General features: G+C 37.5%; 2 protein-coding genes across 3 annotated transcripts in view; both read right to left on the bottom strand.

Moving 5' to 3' along the window:
• The window catches only part of LOC113507718, a 78567-nt gene extending 61281 nt beyond the window's left edge, over positions 1-17286 (bottom strand). Inside the window, exon 1 of one of the 2 annotated variants that reach the window (XM_026890658.1) lies at positions 16588-17286. In XM_026890658.1, the coding sequence (XP_026746459.1) occupies positions 16588-16876 (289 nt within the window). In that variant the 5' untranslated portion in view covers positions 16877-17286. Of the gene's footprint in view, positions 1-16583 lie in introns of both variants that reach the window. The other variant, XM_026890659.1, reaches the window with a different exon arrangement.
• A 580-nt stretch (positions 17287-17866) lies between these two features.
• LOC113507720 lies at positions 17867-22894 on the bottom strand. The gene is made up of 8 exons (XM_026890662.1): positions 22792-22894; positions 21660-21793; positions 21186-21284; positions 20627-20675; positions 19910-20222; positions 19438-19618; positions 18272-19327; positions 17867-18122 (listed from the first exon to the last, which is right to left on the bottom strand). The coding sequence occupies exons 2-8, from the start codon at positions 21785-21787 to the stop codon at positions 17915-17917; spliced, it is 2034 nt and encodes a 677-aa protein (XP_026746463.1). The 5' UTR covers positions 21788-21793; positions 22792-22894; the 3' UTR covers positions 17867-17914.
• Positions 22895-24005: the final 1111 nt, after the last annotated feature.

Genomic DNA, 24005 nt, shown 5'->3' on the forward strand with positions numbered 1-24005 from the left:
ACCAGTAATCATGCATAATAGCTTCAGAAGTTCAAGATAGTGTAACTCGGAAGACGGAGCACCCCGTGTGGCAAAGTGGTTGAGGTAAGGGCCGGTCTGCCCACACCCTCGCCCACCTCCCATTGTACAATAGCGATCACGACTTATTTACATCACAATGACAGCTTGCTTTAACGCCATCTCATCTATGGAGAATGTGCCTTCTATGTTTACTATGGATACACATTTTGAAGGAAATTTCAATTATCGTCGTCAGCGTTGAAGTGTTACATTCATTTTTATATCATTCACTTTCGTACCCATATTATCTTTAGCTTGCGGGTTAAGATCATATCATAGTTATTTCTGACAAAATTATTGGCTTTTGTTATACCATCCTATATGAATACACAATTACTTTAATGTATGATTCCTACACAATAACGAACAATACACAAACAAGAAAGGCTTTGGTTTGATTTAATGTCTATAATAGTTCTTTCGAAACACACAACCAACAGGAAAAACTCGCACATTATACACAGCAATAACTTACTTTTATTACATTTCGGAGATAATCGTGAAATCACCACAATTATGTTTGTGTTAAAGTCACCAGTACCAGTAGCTAATACAATTACGAAATGTGTGTTCAGCAAAAAACCAAATGGAATGCTACAATGATTCAACACAAATGAAATCCGATACGATACTCGATTGTTTGTTCCCGCAATAAATGTACCCACAATTTGTATACCGATATATAATTTGATATTAATCGCAATATTACGAAGCATAAAGTTAGCAGCAAAAGTTGCGACGAGTCATTTTGTAGCGAACAAAATGACTGGCCGCGGCTGTTACTAAGTCGACGGTAAAAACCATCCTCTTTTAAACATCATTAATCTGCAACTTTATTTTATCTCTATTATTTTCGAGGTGCTATTAAAGTATAATCTATCTCACAGTCCAAATAATATTTCCGAGTCATTGTACTCCCAAGTTTGCGCTCGGAAACATTGTAAACAAAAACTGGGCTCGAATCGATGCTTTACATTAAGAACGAGATAAGGGGACAGGCTGTAAGAGGAAAACATTATTTAACGTTCTGGAAAACACTACAGAGATACCGACTGAAATAAGTTACATACCAACCAGAGGTAGTGGTTTATAATGTTTCGATCCTTTAAAATGAATGTTTAAAGCAGGTGCGAATTCACTAAGTGAAACAGATGAACGTTGTATGAGTCATCAATTTTGTCTCAAAGCACGAATAACAAAGGTTCATTCAAGTTTTATAATGTTATTACAAAATGGTTTTTATTTGGCAAAATATGCTAAAATGTCAATTTTAATAAGCACATTAGCATGGTATTTATTAAGAGACGTTTTGTGTAATCTTTGAACAAAGCTGAAATGATTTTTGTATCTCAATCGTTTATAATCGACTCATCAGTGCCTAAGTACTCAGAAGTGGGTCAAACCGAGACAGAGCATAAAAGATAATAATCGTCGTACAAACAGTCGCAGCCGGTGGCTAGGTGTCAAAGTATCGAATGTCTGTGTCGTAATGCGATCGGTCACCAATCGATATCGCTTATCTCACATGTTGCTTGACTTACGATAAATAGCGGATGCATCGCGATGCATTGGCGCGTTCTATAAATATTTAACTGAAAGTGATATTACGTAATCTTAACTTCGGAATAAACTGTGCGTGTACAAACATTTGACTTTTACAAACGCAGCTGTTAAAAGCGAGTGTAAACCTAGGTACATAATTGCACAAACAAGACCGACATCGGCATCTGCTCTTGTAAAATGATTAATGGACTCAATTAGAAAATTAACAATAATGATTAAGAGGGTGAAGAAGTATAATATCCATCTAAAGTGTATTCAATATCATCATACATATACTAAGTTTGTTGTTCACCAATTTCGAACGAATCAAAGCCATTTTTTGGAAACCGTTACTTCAGTTGTCCATCATCATCTAAGTTTTTTTTAAACTGCCATAACATAACACAATAAACAAGAAGCGCCCGTACCAGCATATTTAAGTGCCAGGTGCATACGGTGAGACCGACAGCATCTTAACCCTTAGAACACCAGGCATAATTAGCAGCGGAAACAACTAGTTATTATGTAGACGTGTGCTATAGTTTAGGTCCACGTGTTGGGGACACACGACACACGTCGCTCTCGGTTCAGTGGGCAACGTTCCCGCAGGTGGGCGACTAACGGTCGCTACACAATGCAACCGGTTGCAAGCGACAAAGTGCGCGCCGAGGCAGCCGCGCGCCGGCCGCGCTGCCGTTGCCGCCATGCCGTGGACATTTGCGCGCCAACACAACCTGCCTTTAACGGTCAATGATGTAACTTTTGAAGGGTTGCTCCAATAAAACGATATCAACTGAATTGCTAAAGAGGTTGCCCTGATTAGTATTCATGGAATATCGCGATTGTATCGATATTATGTGGGTTTGCTTCGTTTTACGCCTCTTCCTCGAGGTGCGAAATGCGGATACCTACATAAAGTGGATGCCATACTGCCATACAGGATACCATTCTTGGTTAACGATTTTATGAACCGTATGTATTGCGATTTTATGAATATGGTTACACATTTCATAAATGTTTTATTTTCAGTCGCGAAGTCACTGCATCAAAAATATGAAGGCTTCCTGATGAATGTTTTCTCTTGTTGAATGAAACATAATTAAAACAGTCATGAGGAAGCCATGACCATGAATACGAAATGCATCAACGTGTTGCAAGCAAAAAATTTGAGTGTACCGTACAAAAAAAAGCAAGTTATTATTATCACATGAACGTGTGCATGCAACGACCATGATTAAAAAAATCGATTTAATACCTTGCCTGTCTCAAAATAATAAAACGCTCTTGCCAGTTCCAAACTCGTCACGTAAATCGACAATAGGGTGGCTCACCCTTCAGTAAGACCCGTTTTATGGCTTTTAATAATTTGGTGTGTAAGCCAGCACTGATTGTTGCACTAGCAGCTGCCAGTTGTACATGGATTAACGGTATAAATAACTTTTTTCTCCAAGGTAAGTGTGGATACGATAAGATTACGACGCTCGTGTATCTTATATTTACAAGCCATACGGTTTTCAAAAGAGGAGCGCCGAATAGAGATAACATTTGAAAGTACAATATAAAGTATCTGAAGTATTTTAAACATTTGTTTATTACTTTATACATATTTCAATGGTAGATAAGTGAAAAGTCTCTTTATAAAAAAGGCATTACAAATCAATCAAATAGCAATTGATACAGAAGAATGTTCTTAGAAAAAAAGTTTGGTCGTTAGAACACTACATAAAGAGCAGTTTAATAGACAATTTAAACAGCTCATGTGTTCAATGTGTGAATTCATGGTACGTCGAATTGTGGTTGCATATATCACAGCTTACGCAAACCATTCCTCGTATCCCATTGAAGCGGGCCTTTATGTATATGAGCTATGTAGCCATTTAAACTCAGCCGGTTGGTAATGAATGAACGTGCTATGGAGTTTCATGTCCATAAACGGTCAATATGCGCGTCGCGTCGGCAACAAAATCTTCTGCCCAAGTGCCGAAACCAGTAACGCAACGTAGCGCGGTGACAGGGTTCGTTCACCGCGGCCGGCTAGCTCCCGGCCGCCGCGAAATAAATCATCTGTTACATGATCTACCAGACCCTGTGACGTAACAAATTAATGAGCCGTACCTATGGCAAACATCACAAATCAACCGCAATTTACACGCTACGTGCAAACTTATTATAATATTCGTCTGATTGCAGTCACCGCAGGCAAAACTGTAATTATCGCTCTAGATGCAATTACGAGACTACTTACGATGACTGTAATCACCTTCTTGATATACAGAGCACACGCGGTACCATTATAACTGATAACTTTGATAGTTCGTGTTGCGTTTACCTTTTGGTTAATACATCTTATTGATATAAACGACCGATATATAATGGCTGTTGCTATTTTACAATATGCAACGATGGCAAATAAAACAGCGAACACGCGAGTAGTTTGAAAAATGACAACGCTGAAAGAGTGTAAAGTATATTTCATCGTAGGTAATGGAATAGTTTCATGTCGGTGCATCACAGCACGACTTCATAAACGGCCATTATCGCGCTCGTTCCTTATCTAAATAATACGCCGGCGATCAGTTATTTTCACCATTATTTTTACGCTGTCACCCAACTGAAACAGTGCATTTATCTGTATGATTCACGTCAGGCAATTGTGCCGCAAAGTGAATGCAATTAGGTTGTATTTCAAACCGATTTATGTCAAGCACATGCGATCGCTTCATTTTGTAATAGGTTTCCTATTTCTACTGCAATTTTGAATTACTTTAATATTTACTACCGTTGGTTTTTAAGCAACATTATTTATACCGTCCAGTCAAAAAGGTTTATAATGTCAGAGGTATCATAAAGCACCACAGTCAAATAAAAATAATTATACAAGTAAAGGGACGATATATAAAAGGTGTTGTCTTGTCTGTCCAAGGTTCACACAAAAAGAATAAGTTGTCATTCCATCTCCCCGTGTGTTTCGAATACCATGTAGGTCCGACTCGACATGAGCGTGGTTCTCCAGACAATAGTCAAGTCATGCCGTATAATAAAGGTACCTCTCGTACTCTACGCATGAACCATTTCAAATCAATTCAATTTGTTCGATTTAGGTTCTTACGTGTAACGTGTACAGTCGATTGTATATCGACGAAAGCGCACTGACCTAGACAACGCCTTTATCTCAAAGCAGTAAGGTCAGAATTCTTTGTAATTCAAAATGCATTTAACAATACTAGCCATGGTCTAAAGCTACACTTGATTGCATTATGTACTACGTGTAACATGATGCAACGAAAACTGTAGTCAAAATGAAGGTAAGTACGTGTGATCCAACGAAAATATAAATTGAGTTCATGGTTCTGAGAAGTTTCTTAGTGTAATGTAATTGCTAGAAGAGGATACTTAACCTTCAATAAATACTTGTGACATGCATACCTAGCTAAGAAAAATATTTTTTTATTGCATTTCAAAATAATCTTACCAAGATAATTACTAAGATGTTAAGAGAGAGTTAAGCGGAAACAAACAACTCAACCAAAAATCAGATAGTCCTAATGATGCAGCTCAGGAAAGTTGGAAAGAACATCCGTTTGCAATATAAATGAAGTGATCGAACGAGCCTGCAATATGGATGAGAGCTGGCTTGTTTTGCCCATATCGGCTGCACCCGTACCCCGTCAGTATGTGGCGCGAGGTACGTGATGCGCTGGCATCGCTAATGAGCTCACAACGGAACCGTGTCGATAAGGTTACCATGATTGATTTGAGAGTTGCTCTCAAAACACCCTTGTTTATACAGACGCTGTACGTCCGCCTAGTACGCGGTAATCCTGAACTCACAACACCACCTAATTAGCTCTTACCCCAGATAGAGGCTGCACAAGGTGTTGCGCAGACCGGTTTTTTATTATTCCAAACGTGGAGTATTGAATGTGGATTCCAAACAAAAGCCATTACAAATCATAGAGAGAGCGTGAATTTTATTAACGGAGACCGCACGCTTTGTTATAAGTAGGTACTCAATTTAATCTGGAACTGGTTTACAATACATATTAATATGTGCATATTTGGAACCTATTGTGTAAGGATTACCTACAATTTTTATGATTATCCTCTTTGGATATTATTTAGATCGAAGCATAATATTGCAGTTTAGATCTCTAGAAAAGTAACGAGCAAAGAAATTCAGTGAAGAAAGTGCTAGTTTAAACTATCTACCAAATACTACGTCACTCAAAATAAATATAAAGTGTTTACTATTCTTCGCAACAGTCGGATACGTGATAATTATCCACGATTTACGACGCAATAAAATGGGTGTCACAGTATTTGCACCATTTAGCCGGGATACATTTTCAACGCGCTTAGGCATTACTACGATTTAATTAAAGGATACAACTGCACTCTCATATAATTACGTAAACAACATTGTTATGAATTGTGGGAAAAAAATGTTGATTAGCGTCAGAATCGCCCATTCGTCGAGATTATGTTTATTAAGTTTACAACAAAATTGATTCGGTATATTATACCTAATAATTGTTTTAAAGGTCAGGTTCCCATTGATCAGTTAGTATAATCGATTGTTTGGTAAATCTTGATTTCCTAAACTTGAGAAATCAAAAACAGTGATGAGTAGAGCTTACGAGTCTTTGTCGACCGCTCTAAGATGAAGGCATATCTAGTTTGCATTGCTTGTCTTCGTACCTGGTCCTGTTAACTTAATGCCACCAGTGACGTCATGATTGTGAGAAGCGTTCACATTAAAACCTGTCAATAAAGCAGCTTCTCCACCTACAGGATATTGCAAGAACCATTATGGTAATAATATCCCGTTTCCTTGTTCGATTGCATCACATTCCCACGTAGTGTTACGTCATGTTCACTTCAATGGACCATTAACAGAAACAGAGGCTACGTTACCGACGAAATCTGAATTTGTCCATGTGTTTCTGTCAGTTGAATTTATGGTTATTTATTTTCTCACCACAGGATTATGTGGATTTGTTGTCTACTGTTCCATGGGAGAACGCGCAAGGCATTGTTTTTAAATGATATTTAAAAACAGTTAATTTAATATTACATAATTCCGGATATTCGTTAAAAATCAAGCAAGTTTTTTATTCATGATCAGATTATTCTAGCAAGCTTCCTTTAAACTCCACATTAAAGAAACCTGTTAAGCAATCTTGCTTGCCAAATTAATGATTTACGAATAATACAAACGAAATATCCCAAGGTTGCGGCTTTTAGTGGCTTTAATAAATGCTTCTGATTAACGTTCGCCAGATTGATTCCAAGAAACCACTTGAATATTTCCGTTTAACCAAGTTAGTGGAGAGTAATAAACGCTATTTGCAGAAGCCACAAAAGTGACGAGTTGCTGTAACTGGCAGTCCTCACAAACGTCGGCGTCTCATGCGGCAAGCCACTAAAGGCAACAGGTTGATAAATATAATTAGTTTTGCGGACACGTGACTGCGGGATTGTGTACCAAGTTAAACTAAAGACACAACATAGTAACGTACGTATATTGCAATATCACAAATTGATTTTAATTTGCCCAAGTAGCGAATTTTTTGCAGTCTTTTTTCACATCCTTCCGATGGGTTTGGCATCAAATAATAAATTCTGTTTAAATTTTACTTTTGTCTGACGGGATATTGAATGAAATTGTTCAACACTTGATGCGGCATTTGTAAAGTATAGTGTAATAAATCATTAGACAAAAAATATTTAATGAACGGAACTGACTGGGTAGGGCAGGAAATAGCTTGTAAAAGGTAAAAATAGTCTAGGTGTGGAGTTCATTTATATTCGCATTGTGTTTTACAAAGCCAGCAATTTTAAATAACCACCGCCCGGTATATCGCGAACAATCGATCTTGTCGGCAATGGATCACACGCTGCGCGTGCGCCGTGCGCGGTCCGCCATTGTGCCCAAAAATATCCTGAATAATGGAAGCTTTCCCTCTTTGTCTGGATAAAAAATGCGGATATTTCGTAAGGGACAATGGAGCGTAACAAAAAATTGGTAAGCAAACAGAGAAATAAAACGCATGGAAACTGCTATCTGTAAACACAGGACACGTTGCCATTTCGGGACCTCAAAATTCATTTTGGAGTTAATGTTCAAATCAATATAGTAACATCAGCGACTTCCTTCCTTCCTTGAACCACAAAAAGTGGTTGAGAGTTGAACAAAGGGCAGGACTTCCGATCAGCTGGCGCGGCGCCCCCACGTTTTACGGGCTTCATCTAATATTAACTAGGTGCTTATTTTGTCAAGTCACACCAAGAGATAAGTAAAAAATACGAGTATTGTCTTATTTAAAATTTACTTGGAATGCGCACAGCCCATCTGTTTTACTTGGGTATATTTGCTAGAATACATTTATACTTTATCTTAGCTACGTTTCATATATTATAAATAATAAAATGTTAATTTGACACAGGGATTGGTTTGCTTTCACTTAATGGTTTTAATCCTGATTTATATGTTCCTAAATAAACAGAATAATGATGGAAGAAGATCCGATTAAATGTTGATGGTATCGTATTAAGTTGAAACAAATTGCTGCAAAACCTTCCGGAATATCTGGAACCCTCGTCAATACTAACAATGTCGAAGGGGATGGAGTAGGGATTCACGTTTTGTTGTTGTGGCCGCAAACTTAATACCGCCTATCGAATTAAAATAACTAACTTTAACGTTATCTGGAAACAGTATAATTTCCCCTTTGTTTTTACTTTCTGCGTCAGTGACTTCGCCGTTGTGGGTGCGATTGAAAACAATAAGCGAAATTCACGAATGTGTATTTTACGAAAATATAAGCCGACGATATTGCTATTTTTTTATTTCGATATATAATTTCCAAGTCGTTCTACCTTACGCCTAAATCATGTCGGCGAAACCTGGCAGAGGCAAAGTTAAACGAAATGTCAATGTTCATGTTTCTAGGTAAAAGTAATACTTCCAACCCTTTCATATTTCCTGTTATAGCTGCTATTGATGGTTACGTGTGATTAACTTCAGCTGTCGCACAGTAAAATGTTGAAGGAGCCCAAGTTAAACAGGAAACGTTTCACGTTGTAACAATCAGTTTATAGCCAGCTCCGTACGTGCATCATTATTGTAAGCTGAAAACATTGAACATAGCTTATCTTAATTTACATGCAGAAATTTTCTTACGCATAATGCTTGCTATTAATTTTCCTTCTAATAGCAATAGTTAAAGTTATAGATGAAAACTGGATCTTCTTAAACGACATACAATGTCCCCTATAATTTTGAAACGAAAGTAGCCCAACAGTGCAATAATCCCTAAGACGAATAAGTAAGTTAAAGTGAATTAGCAATTGCAACATATGTTCGTAACAGGAGGGGCGCATAAAATATATGGCCGTCCAATGGTACGCTTATTGCATCATAAGCATCAATGCGCGCTAACTCAATCTGCCTTACATTTTTTGTAGCAATAAAATTGTGGCAAACAACTCCCTAATTAATTTTATTGAATTACATGACGAATCATAATGAATTATTTTTTCCGTCCTAATATTTGATTAGGTTTTTGTACATTCAATTGCATTTGAATTGTGTAGGTAGTTTTTTTAAGGTAAAACGCGAGATGAAGAATGACGGATAGGTGGTAAAAGGCAACATATCACATTACTATGAATTTGAAATAGTGTCTTGAAACTTCTGCCTGCAAAGTTTCCAAATAGGGTTCAAGAAGTATTTGCTTCCTCGTCGAAGTTATGTCTAAACTTACACGGTTTGATTTTCTCTTGCGACAGCTAGACTGATCTAGATGTTCTCGTCTGGGTCAATAAAACATAAAGTATTTATTGGAACATTAAACATCAGTTACGAGTTAGATTGGCTCAGGGCTCGTGCATAGCTTTGCAGATCACAGAGCTAGCGCAGTTAAATTAGGCACTTTATTATGTTGTGTAGGTATGTTGAAACGTGCCACGCCATGAACTAGTCTGGCACCGGTTGTCGATGTGTGTATAATTAGCGTGGGTTTCTAAAGGTCATTGTCACAGCCTCACTGCATTCAGGAATCAAATTTAAAATAGACTTCAACCCGACGTGTTGACTGGATTGCATTCAATGTTTTTTTTACACTCATCGTTAGACTCAGGTTTTGTATTGAATTTCTTATTTAGTTGCAAAAATCGTAGATAGATTACAATTTATATTTCGATTTATTATTTTGATTGTTGCACAGTACATTTTATTCTGCGTATAAATTTAAGGGGTAAGGTTGTTTCTTACAGTAGTAGGGTAGGTTACTTTCTTTCCCCATTGAAGCTATTCATCGAGCAAAGAATGAGTGAGAATCTTAGTATTATTATTAAGGGTCGATGTTTCAACCATTGAATTGTGTGAATTGAAGTTAAGAATTATTATACGTCTGCAAGATAACGACATAAAATATTAGTTTCCAATTACATAAAAGCAATAACATATAACCCTAGTAAAGTTTCCTGAAATGCGCATACATAATTGCCAAATGCAAACCAAAATGTTTGCGACAAGCCATTAAATTGCGAGTAAAGTGAGATCTGCCAAATTCAATTATACTTTACCGGCTAAATGCCACGCAATTTAAATGACGGGTTGAATGTGTTGTTTACTAAATAACAATGAGAACCTATGTCATTATTGTCAAAAAATGTTGTGTCGGTGATAGATGAGTTCGAAATTTTAAACAAAAACCTCATTTGTAAAACAAGCTGGCCGGTCATTCGCCAAATCTTCGCGCAACTTATGAATACAAAGACTCGCATTAGTACCCGGCTACCTGGGACGCATTCTGAGAAACGTGCGACAAAAACACAGCTTCCTTGTTCGTTTCGAAGTTCCCACAATGACTTACGAGAGGGGTGACTATCTCAAGTGTGGTTTTTGTACCCGAAACCATTTGTGGAGTGCGATAATAAAACTGTAAAACTAACTTCGAACCTAACAAAAAATTGAGACAAGTCTCGAGAGACGCTATTATTATCATCAAGTGCTCTTTTGCTATCGTTGACTAATTTTAGTTTCTTTCCTACCGCTATTTTCTATTTAGAACAGGACATCTCCTAGAAGAAATTCAATGTTATGTGGGTTATAACATTCAAGTGTTATCGTGCATTTCGTGTCACCAGTATCTTATTTATTGTTACCTATAAACCTTTAGTCACGACATTTAGAAGTATTAATGTTAAGATATTTGAGTGTTTGTCACATTCAATCACGAAGTAAAGGCGGAACGGATTTAAATATAATTTGATCCAAAGGTTTATTTAACTTCGTAAGCCCTGACAGCCGTCCCTTAAGTTACGGTGACGGTTCGTTACGTTCAGAACCTATGAGCTAAAGTTAGTACTGAATGCAGTAAAGTTTCAAAACAATACGACACTGAAGCCGACCCTTCGAAAAGATATTATTTTTCGTAATTTATTCAGGCATAAAGCATTAGGCACAAAGCCGTTAGATTTAAGCTGGGGCTCAGATTACGCGACGAAGACTTGCTTAATACGGACCGACTGCAGACATTCAATAGCCTGCAAAACAACACCGACGAAAGGCACTATCGGGGACGAAAGGTGACACCGAAGCCTGTGGTATTAGATCTATAGGTGACTAGGTATTGCATGGAAATATTAATCACACATGTGTACATTGCTGCTTAAGTTCCCAGGCACGAGGCATAATGTGAAAGACTGGCAAACTAAACTGCTCTAGAGGTGACTGTCGTAATTAATATTATGACAATTTATGAGATTTCGTATTTACGTTGTAATAGGAGACGTTCGATAGATTTTTAGTTCAAAGGGTAACTTTTTCTTATAATAAATCATGAATTTATCACGCAGGGGGATGAATGATAAAATATATTTGATCCCTTCAATTATGTTGATCCGCTTTATTTTTGGAGACAAAAGATTTTTATCTTGATTCAGTTCTGAGTATCGATATCAGTCAGTTCCGATATTATAGACCGAAATAATCAACCGAACAAAATATTCCAATAACTAAATTTCCCAACGATGTTACATTCCTTAATCCATCCCAAACATGTATTAGAAAGTATTTAGTAAAAGGGTTTCATCTATGTAGGTTTTTAGGACTTGAAGATGATGTCATAGACTTCAAGACGTCGGCTAGGTATTCTCAAGTACGTGTGTCCGTCTACTCGTTGTCTCGTTGATGCTCTCTTGTTGAGCACGCAGGACCCGTATATGATAACAAGACGGTATTATGATAGACAGTTCAGACGCAGTTTGCCTAAACATTGCTCGGAAGCAAGCGTTAATGTTTGTTCATATTAACATAGTAGATGAATATCTTATCGTTTTCCTGCGATTATCATTTAGTTTTCCAGGATTATAACTTGATTTATTCATGGCGTCTTTAAATAATTTGCCTATGAAAACCAGTAAATGGTTGATATATTGATGTTTGTTGCCGTAGTGTTGCTTTTAATATACTTAAAACTGATAAAACGGATATTTAAAAGGCCATTACATTCAGAACTTGTACAAAAAAGTGCTTGAACCTAATAGTTTATCGCGAAGGATCAGCAATACCGAAAGTGATCAAACTTTCACTGTCAAGACTAATTCAAACTGGCGTTAGCTGAAAGGAAGCCAATTTGCTTTCCTCAGACGTCGTCCGCAGTTTTGGCAAGTCACTGCTCTAGAGATATCGATAGGAATCCATATTAGAATCAGTGGTGTGAGTACTAGGTACAGTGGGTACGTACTGTACGTAGTGCCTGCCGTTAATAGCTAGCCTGGTTATCGACTATGGTTATTTAAAGATTAGATCGTGTCCGGTATAGAAAGCTACGACTAGATAAACACACCAGTATAGTATTGAAATATTACGTTTAATTCGTTTATTTATTTTATTGCTTTCGTTTCATTCCCTCGTACTTATGACGGTTACTAAATTTAAAACACTAACATCTCGCGCTTAATCTGATTTTACGTTTAAATATGAAATTAGTTACTTGAGTTAATTGAAGAGAACTCAGCAGATTATTCTCCAATGGCTTAGTGGAATGGAAGGCATGATTGAATGATTTCTGACAAGGGATTAATCTGATTAATATAATTTAATTAGTGATTAAACAAAATTAGTAACTGAAAACATTTGTGTGCTTGAAAATTAATTAAGTTTTGTTAAATTATAATAAGTTTAATCATAAATATACTAGATTGTAGGTCGTTACACACTTATTTATTGATCAAGATCAATGAGCAAGTAATCTAAAATGCACAAGCACATAGACGCTAATAGTCCAACAAATCCAATAAAATACACTTGATCGGATGCAGTGGCCTCGCTTGTATAAGTCCATCCGATCAGTTAACTGGAGAAATATCATCTTATCTGAGATGCGGGCAACGGAAACATACTATAATTTCCTCCTATTCAATATAAGAGGCTTGTGATTTATGTTGACACTGTGACCGCCAATCATAATTCACTGTTAAGAATCAAAGAAGAATTAAGTCGGATCGAATTCATAGGTCCGGCGAGTCGGAGGCCGCGGGACGTATCGCCGTGATTTGATAACGATCTTATAAAACACGTTAAAGGAATTATCTAGTTTAAAAGTGATCCGAGGCCACCTTGAAATACATAGCTTAAAGTAAAACAAATCAATTTGGTCTCTCACGACTCTCGATACGTTTCCGTTGAAACAAGTTTTTAGAATAAATCGCATCGGCATCCAAACGGTTGAATGGACGTTGCTCACGGTGGAGATAAATCAAGTATAGGGTAAAACCAACGCCGTACTGCCACGGATCTCTTTGTTTTCTAGACGCCATGACATTTAATCGCTTACAAATGCAAAATAGACTTTGTATAGCGAACGTCGAAGGCATATCTGGTGATCCCTGCGCGCTCCGCATAACAACACTTTGGTGAGGTTACTAGCCTTTTTATGAACTACTTTTAGTGAATAAAAAAAGGCTTTTGCAAAACACCTTAAGTTTAAATGGCTAAGCCAACGGTATTTTTACCAATCCTGAAAGCATGGATAAACTGGACTGCACTAGATTCAACCCTATCTTAGCAAATTGCAAAAGTAATTCGATACTTATCAAATTTTAGACTTTCCATAACCTGAACCAATGTCTCAACTATTTACTCGGTAGACAAAGATTAGCAAACAAAAAAAATACGTCTGTTACGTACCCCTACTTGTAGAGTAATTTAGCCACTGCTAATTAATAGTTACGGCACGACTTCGTTTCCCACTTACAAAGAAAACTGATAAGAACTTTATCGGTCAACGAACTCTAACAATTGCACAAACGTCGCAAAGTTACGGCGACTATTGTACACCTGACTTATGTAACTATTGTGTAGTTACTATAGTTTACAAACACTAAGTTGTGTCATAGGATATCATTTGAAAATCTATCTTTACTGGAATCGAACACGCGATGTTCTAAGCGCAGTAGTTCGTTTTCTTTCTTGCTGTCGCGCCAGCAAGGCTCGTTAAGGAAAAAGGTATATAAGAGATACATACATACTTCCTAATACCATAGTGCGTAATTAGTCACCGCGTGGACCTCCGAAACAGAAAGTTTATGTGGTAATTGTGATTATACCCTTCACTTTACGTGTACAGATACCATCAGCCAGCCGGCTGTGCGACCAGTAAATTATGAAACTGAGACTCACAAGAACATACAACATGTACTTGTGTACTAAGTATTAAATGTCAAGCAAGGCTTTGATTTGTTTCGTATAATTTTACGAAATTAACCGTTTCAGAGCCTGGAACACTTATGGTACGGTATGTTCGTATTCTTACATATAAAAGAATATGCGAATGTATTATTGAGTTAGCGCTTAATTGACATTTTTTAAGATCATCAATACTATTTTTTATGTAATGCAACGCAAAAGGCGAGAGATCAATATTTGAATAAAATTGACTTAGTAGCATTTCAATTCAATAGACAGCGGTTTAATTACACTTCGACTCTATAATAAAGGAAGATCAGCAAAGGTAACGTTTACAAAACATCGAGACGCAAATGCATCGACTGTAAAGGCGTTTAAAGGCACACAACCCTCTACAGTAAGTATAAATAAAAGGACACGTAAAAGGCCCGGACTTTACGAGATGACACTCAAACAACACTTAGCGCTTATCGCGAAGGTGAAAGGTTGTCCCGCGAATCGCAGGGTTTACAGTAAGTGTACTCTTGAAAACCATAAGACTTTTTTTTTACTAAATAGAATTTCTGATAATAATTTGCAAATTTTAGTAGTGCTACGAAAGAAGGCTTTACGCTCCCATTTTCTTGTAATAACAGTCTCCGCTGAAGGCAACTAACTGAACTCAGAGACAATTAATCAATTGTAACAGAAATCACGATAAGGGTATTCTATTTTCGGTACCGTCCTTCCAATACCGTTCGTAATTATAGATATCAACTATCTCTACAGTCGATCGAATGATACATCGTGAATGCTTTCGTAGGTCTGTTTTAATAAACAAAATAACATGGAATTCCATCGTGGAAGCGTTAAATACCGCAGCGGAGCGGTCAGCATGATCAAGCGGCGCGTTCAAACATTGGATGGGTCGAGGAAATTATCTCGAGACGTTTTTATGGTTCGCATTGGAATCTGGGAGGTTTTTTTCCCATCGCGGGTCCGTTCGAACGCTCAAACAGGTTTTTAGATAGCGTTCAGAGTAATGCATCAACTTGGTACGTTTTTGTAAGGGCGGCATATTCAAGGAGGACAAGGTAATGAGGTTTCGGAACGGTCCTTTCAATGAGCTTATTTCATAAATGCTTGCCATGACGTTTTAAAGGTTGGAAACGTTTTTTACTACGGTGTGATGGACGTAAGTAGCTTACTTACGATGTTTAACTCTCAATTACCTATAGCGTCGTCGAAGGAAAGTTTAAGAGGTAATAAGTTTTGTATAAACGGGAAGCTTAATGCTAGATTCAGCCTACATCGTTATAAACTAAATAAATATGCTCGTACGAGTATTTTCCACTAAGTAGGTACTAGGTATATCTACTATTAGATACCTGCATGTTTTTAATTGACTCGTTATCATAGGCGGTTAATAGCTTATACAAATAAGAACGTAGGTATATATCTTAGGTTTCTCAACCATATGAGGAGACTTGATGTTGGACCTACATATTACGTAGTTAGGTTATAAAACAAGTGTTCCACATATTTACTTAGGAACTTACCGCGTATTAATAACAATAAAACGAATAGATAATACAAGTAGTGATGTCGGGCAGTTCATTCATTATTATTCAGGTCAGTTTTATTCAATAAGATGTGATGTGAACTATCAAAGGTTATCCACGTTTTATTGCTTTTAGATGAGAATAATTTGAAATGTTTAGGTAGTTTGACATATAGTACCTATTAAACTAGTAAAGTCGATAGATAAACCTTGGTTTCATAGGTATCTAGGTATGCAACTAAGTGGTTAACTTAACATAGCATGCTAAAAGGCGTATGTAATTAAGGTTTGTCACACTTGTACCTACTGAAGGATAAAATTTTAGAGTTAGAGTTCATTTCTATGAGAAGTTTATAATTTACTTAAAACTTTTTTATAAGTAGTTGCTTTAATAAGTGGAGTTACTAGCTATAGTATTTTTATTGCTACTAGCTGTCTGTACCTACTATCTAGATAGCATACCTGTTCCCTTTGATATACAAACAGAAATATAAATCCAGTCAACCACATAGGTACGTAGGTGCATAACTTTTAAATATCATATTATCATACTAAAACCTTATGGACCCACAAAATTTACCAGAAACCTACTCAAGAAAGTTCTATTTAATGAATGGTATAGGTATGTGGGGTTCCGAGGAAGTGCTTAGTTTACTACTACTGTAGAATAAATAATATGAAGGTGGTTTTCATTATAACACTATTTATAGCTAGGTACAATTTATATTCGTAGAAAAGTGGTACTTACGGACTGGTACTTTCTTCGGGTCATATTGTTCAACAAGTTCGTTTATTTTGTTGATCTTCGTCTGCGCTACTTTCGATCGCTCGGTAATGTCTTGTAACTGCGCGGTCAGCTCGCTGAAGATATCCTCAGCCAGCAGCACCAACGACGCGAGCTGCCGCAGGGCATTGCTCAGGGTGCAGTTGGTGACCGCCTGCAGCTCGTCATCCGAAACCTTCGGCTTTCCGTCGCTGTCTCGCAAGCTCGTACGCGATAAACACTTCGGTTCCACAACTCGCTGCACGAAAGGCATCTCGATTGTAGTCTCAAAACACCTTGAATCACTTACTCACCCATGCCCGCGCCACGAATTAAACGTAATTCCGACATCCATTCAACACACCAACACAAAAAACGTCAGGTAACCGCCACTTTGAATTAACCGACATCCTGACCAGTGAACTCTCACTTATTAGCGGTTTTCATCAGTATCTTACAGTTTTTGTTATGCTCTAGTTATTCTAAATAAGTTTTAGTTCATGAAATCGACTTTAAAAAGTTTGACAAAACTTCATATCGACGAAATCCCGCCATAACAGCAGCGACGCGACACGCGACAACCATCACCAGCTGCCGCCGACCGAATAAAATTGAAATATTTTAGCGTACGGTGCTGCCATACTGCAGATTCATGTTACCCATTTTAGATGAAAATATTTTTTATTCTTATAGATATTGTCTGAACTAATTTTAATTTAACAATGTTATAATTACAATTCTTTCACATATTTAACACATGAGTAAATTAATGTACGGGTGTTAAAATAACTGTTTATTAAAATATCTCACTTGAATTTAAATTGCCTTGCTTTATAGTTTCACAAAGTTTATAATCAATAATCTAAATGTTATAAACTATTTAATATAAATCGCCACATTTTATTTCTTTTCCTCAAAGTGCATATATTTAATCTAACATGGCAACACCAATTAAATGTTTAATAAAAGTGCCATCTACTGACCAAGACGAGAACTAAACAAATATCTAGATGGCGGTGTTAACTTGCACATCAAATGGTATACACCTGAACGAGTAGATGGCGTTGGAATCGTAGTTGAAGAAAATACATAAATACGATGTATCGGATTGTGTAAGCCAACGAACTGTTTAGTAAATAATTACGGCAGTAATTAATTATTATATCTTGTATGCAGTACCTATGTTTTTGATTTGAATTTTAATCTAGGTCAGTAAAAAAGTGGATCGGTAAAAAATTAGTAGTAATAAGTATAAATAAGTAAATAGTTGTAAAAGAAGGTATGAATATAATTTATTCGATCAATCATAATATCAATCTTCATAGTCAGGTATTTCAAATGTCAATAGCTTAGCAATATTGAGTGGTGCAGATGTGTCATCAGCGGATCTCCTAACACGGCGGGGAATACATCTCGTCCTACCCTTCACGCTGAAGTCTTTGTAAAAGCCTTCGTCGCACACACAGACGTAGGGAGACACGCAGGTACCGTTCGAACAGCTGGGGCAATAGGGCTGACACCTAAAACAAAATACGGTGTCATTTTTTAATAAATTCTACACCATATTTACACATTTTTTGACGTCTACTTCTCCCTCATTTTATTATGCAACGTCTGTAGCCCTTCGCAAAAGTGATTTTTCCCAGGTCCAAAAAGAAATGTAACTTACCTAGATGTATCCGAGTCGATGGGCAAATACCCTGTGTTGCAAGCGCACCGATCTCTTCCAACACAGGTTCCATTGACGCAGGGTTGGGAGCACGGCACGTCACCAACAGCGGAATGACTGTCCGGGTAGCGGTGTTGCGATTCCGAGGGGTATTGTGAGGGATATGGATATGAACCTTGGTTGTATGAATTACTTTGACCAGGGTAATATTGACTGTTGGGATAGTAAGGTTCTCTGTCGTTTGTCGGCTGATTCTGGTGGCCAGGGTAGTTGGGGCGAAGCGGGTCAGGGTGCTGACTACCGGGGTAGTATTGACTATTCGGATAATAAGGTTCCCTGTCTGTTGGGGACTGACTAGAGTTGTAATGACTAGGAGAGTTGGGTCGTTGATGGTCAGGGTGATGACTACCAGGATAATATTGGCCATTAGGGTAGGCAGGTTGTTGACCATTAGGCTGCTGATATCCGGATAAGCCCGGCAAGTTACTGCCAGGGTAAGTATGCTGTTGCTGTCCAGGACTGTGAGAGCCGTTGGGCTGTTGGTATCCAGGAGAGCCAGGCTGGCTTCCGGGATAAATAGTTTGCTGTCCAGGATAAAGGGGTTGTTGGCCACCAGGATAGATTGACTGCTGTTCGGGATATCCTGGTTGTTGACTACCGGGGTAGCCGGATTGCTGACCATCGGGATAGCCAGGGCGTTGACTACCAGCATGGCCGGGTTGTTGATTATTAGGGTAGCCTGGTTGTTGATTATCAGGGTAGCCTGGTCGTTGACTACCGGGGTAGCCAGGTTGCTGACTTCCTGGATAGGGTTCATGTTGACCCGGATGGCCAGGTTGGTGATTGCCCGGATAATTAGGCTGTTGATTGCTAGGAGGGTTGGGCTGGTGACTATCAGGGTAGTTAGGTTTGTACTGGGAGTCACTAGTTGGCAGAGATGGCCTTACGAGTACATTAGTGTTAGGGATTGGTTGATAGTAGGGACCAGTAGTTGTTGTAGTTACAGATTCGGAGCACACGTTGGGGGCGACGCAACGGCTTGGTGGCCTGCAGGTACTGTAACAAATAGAGTATGATATTTTGATATATAGTTACTTTTCCCTGACAATGAAACTTAGTCGTGTCTAATTATTTTTTGGCTACTTAAACAGTTTGCGTTTACTTACTTAGTGCATTGTGGTTCGCAATCTGAAGTCTGGTTTTTTGCGTAGCCAGGCAAGCAGCGGCACTCGCTGGGGCCGACGCACTCGCCGTTGTGGCACCGCCCGCAGTCAGGCTTACAGGAGCCGTCGGGACTGGTCGTGTATCCCGCCTTGCATTCACATCGATTTGGAGCTACACATTTACCTGTACGAAATGTTTTATTATATTTATTAATTAGAAATTGTACGCGACTGACGTTAACAGACTATCAGTCGTATGTCGCTGCGGTTCCTGGTAATCAATTCTTATGCATTGAGCGACGTTAGTTTGTATGACATTCTTAAAGGAGTCTTTTTTTAAGTCCCACAGCGCTGCTATGGCTTTCCTCTTATCCCGCTGTCTAGAGTCTAAATTTTAACGATCCCTGTTATGGGGAATTATTTTTTAATATATCCATCTGAACATTTGAAGAATAAACATGTTTTTCTGACTTACCACCATAATTTCTGCCGCAATCATCTCGACAGACGGGGATGCAGTACTTGCTCTCCGAATCCAGTTTATACCCAGGGTTACAGATGCACTCTCCCCCTGAGCACCTTCCGTTTTGGCATCCGATGGGGCAAGTGGCAACGCACTCTCCTTCTAAGTTCTTCACGTGGTCGGGGTAACAGGTGCAGGTTTCCGGAGCCACACATAACCCATTGACGCAAGGTTGGGAACACACTGGTTCGCAAATGAGGAAGTTGTAAACGCTTCTTGTGTAGCCTCTGCAGCAAGACCTGATGCGGCTGAGGTCTGGCCGTGACTGGGAACAAATAGGTACAGCTATTGTTTATCTATTTTTAATTTAGAGTTAAAATAGCTAGTGTTTCAGTGAACTATTTTTCTTTTAAATATATTAGACGTTGGGGAAAACGTGTTGCGTTATTTACTTACCAAATCAATATTAGCAATTTGTTTCGCCAGTTTTTCGTTGTATGGTTTTTAAAATATACCATTTTCAATTGTTTACCATTCAAAGACAACCGCTTTTGCTTTGACAATGTTACACTCACATACCTAGGCCATATTATCGAATAATTTTCCATTATATACAGAAATACTAATTACTGAGATAAAAGGTATGGCTAAAATAATTTTGTTGATGACATGAACTTTACTGTGAAGGGGTTCGTTAATATTTTTATAAGTGTAATTAATTATACTTACTCCGTTACCGGCTGGTACATGGCTAGGGTCCCGGACAAGAGAAGCAGTCCTGTGAATTATTATATTTATAAATTAATTACGTTTGATTAAAAATAATTTATGAATTAAAATAAATAAATAAGTCAAGTATAAAATAGATGTTAGTAACCCAGAGGGACTCAGTGACCCCACAGTCAAAACATTGCCTACTGTCTTTAAAGACAGTAGATTTTCACTAGATTGTCAGAAAGACAATTGAATCTGTATTTCATAAACTTTCAAATCAATGAGCAAAGAAATACTCAGAATCATTACAACATCTGACATGTCACACACAGCGGGCTACCATAATGACTCACTGGGCTATCAGAGCAGCCAACAAAAAAAAATCTGGTAGGACATACTTAATTATCTATTAAATAACCCCAGATTCACCCACGTAGACGATGCTATTGTGAAATCACTCATCAATTATGAATATCAAATCAAAATTAATCAAAGAGGTTTAGGTCTTTCCGTCATCGTCCTTTCTGAATGAATTTAAAGTTACTTCCGAATAACAAGAGGTCTTCAAACTTACGGAACTTCTATATAGCAGACTCCTACTTCAAAGTTGATCGCTGGGTTGACCCTCGGTCCAGAGTATCCACCGTAGCCGCCGTGTTGCGAGCTTGAGTTACTATATCAATAAATAAAGTACAGCTTATTATTAGACATGGATCTTGGTTTCTACACGTAACTGTAGGTACCTAATTGAATGATGAGAACGGGAGCCAAAGTTGTGTCAACTTGTGTGGCGTTATCAATATCCGAATTTTGTAAGTTTTTATTATGAATTTTCCTGCTGCTGAAGTTTTTATTGTGCCGAGAGTCTGATGTTTTGTGAAAAAAATAGTTCCAAATGTGAGAATATAAGATGTTTTCCATTTTTTTACTGGAGGACTCTGCATCTCGCCAGTCGCAAAATCATACATAAGTTTGTGAAAAAGTCAATAAAAAAAAACAATACCTACTTGTGTTTTACATATTTATTCTAAATAAAAAATTACCTTACCTAACATGGCTTTCCCCGCCCTGGTAGCCGTATCCGCGGTTGTAGCCTCCCTTGACGCCCGCAGTCTTCACGTACTGCGGCGTTGCGTGTGCGCATACCGTGAGGAGCGCGAATATAAACAAACGCATCTTGTACTGAAATAAAAGCAATTGTCAGTAAATAATAAATACTTATATAGAATGGTTTTCACACTCCTAAAGAAGCGGAAATCCGACAACTAATCTAGTAACTGATAAACAACTAGGCGGCAATCGAACCTACGACCTCCGGTTTAGCTTAGTGGCCACTAACCACTACGCCAACAGGCCAGACATTCATCCACTTGTTAACAGTTCATAGTTTATGACATAAAACAAATGCGTATCACAGTTTGAGGTAATCATATTATTATAAAATGACCATGATAAAATGACGAACTCATTTCATTTTGAAATCGAACCTTAATTCTAACAAAAACGTATGTATAAAAATAGACTTTATAACTACGTGACCCTAGGCAAGTAACTCCACTTTTAAGATGACCTACTGACCAAGCAAACGCACGACACAAATTCAGCGGTCAATTAAAGTGCAATGTGAAGAGAATTACAAATCAGTCACTTAACACGTTTCACGAGTAAAACGGCATTCATCGTAAGTTTATCATGTACAGATCTGAAACTATACAACAGTAGCGTAAACAGCCAAAGATAGATGACATCACTCAAACACAGATCGCAGGATTTGCATCTTCACCTTGACCTTTTGTTTTATTTCATATAAAAAGATTCCTACATTCGTAAAGTGATCTAAATTAATGGTGTTCTCTTCATTCACATTCACTTCTCTTCAATTCCATTTACACAGATAAAGAAAAATCAAGAACTCTTTGTGGACCATTTAAGATAATTCGCTCATCCCATACGGGGATTAATAAACCGAGCACTGAGCATAACGAATTCAAAAAACATAATTTGATACTACGCTACTAAGTAGAATTTGAAGGTCAAAATATATTGTACACGGTCCAGATTCGCCCACCCTACACACGTAATAATTTTCTATAGAAATCAAAAATTAAAACCTATGATAAACTTTTATAAGGAAAAGATCTTATTTATCCTTATCAAATATAAATTTGATTTACACTTACCGACGAATCCTACTGGTTACCACAAGACCTCGCGACGCACTGACGCTCATATTCATAATTAGCACCAACTGTTTACTAGAATATTGTTGTAATTGACTTGCGATTTGACTAGGATTGGGTTCTGTAGAAATATATTTAAGTTTTGTTTTGATGGTACTAAATTCATAAGCTTTTGGAGCAATTTTTTTGTTCTTCTTAATTGTATATCGAGGGCATCTTTTTAATGTTTTAGTGTATTATAGTGTTCCTTAACACTTGTTCTGTCCTCTATAGGCTTCATGACGGTGAGTTGCTGTTCTCATATTTTTTTGATCACCAATGATTATTTTTTTAATTAATTGTCCTACTTTATATCTGTGACCACTTGAAAAAGGTTTTCTGCCTTTTTCTACTGGCCCCAAATCCAAACGTTTAGTGTCAGAACCAGACAGATAACGGAAATGTTTTGTAATATTTGTTGTTTCGCATTGACAAAAAAAATAAGTAGATCTAAAACAATTGTATTCAATAAAAAGTGCTGCAAGATCTGAAGACCACTGGTATCTATTCTTTATTTGACGCCATGCACTGATAAAAAATACAAGTTTAGAAATGTAACCTCCAGATTAGACGGAAGATTTTAAATTAAACTATATGTTTTTATATTTTTTGTGAATTCGTCAACGTTAATTCGTCAAAACAGTATATTATAGGATGTAACTCGATAACAGTAATACCCACGCACTTTAACCCTGATAAGGTTTATCTCTTTCTGCGGATTCCGCGAAACTTGCAGCTGCTCCGATCGCACAAATCATAATACTATAATAAACAATATTATCTCTTTACATAAGTAAACGACAACGAGTGTAATTTGTTAATTATCCTCTAGTGATTATTACTAGGGGCTTCCTTTTAGTCTATTCTAAACTTTCAACTCTATATATTTCGAACAGAAATTACTTATACCAAAGAAATAATAAAATATGCAAATTCGATCTAATTTCCTAAGTAGTTCAGTAACAATACCGTAGATGGCGCTGTATAAATATATTTTTAAATTTCTCGGTAACATGATCTAGTAATCTAAAATCGTAAATAAGCTCAATAACATAATTTTAAACGATTTATCCTCGTAGCAGTGGATCAGAAACGGTCTAAGTTATGGCCTTGAGCAATTGTATCGCCAGCAGTCTTCTTGGAAATTCGTCGTTTGAGACAGGTTTAGGCCTCTG

The sequence above is a fragment of the Trichoplusia ni genome, unplaced genomic scaffold (genome assembly GCF_003590095.1).
Source record: "Trichoplusia ni isolate ovarian cell line Hi5 unplaced genomic scaffold, tn1 tig00003104, whole genome shotgun sequence".
Classification (NCBI taxonomy): domain Eukaryota; kingdom Metazoa; phylum Arthropoda; class Insecta; order Lepidoptera; family Noctuidae; genus Trichoplusia; species Trichoplusia ni.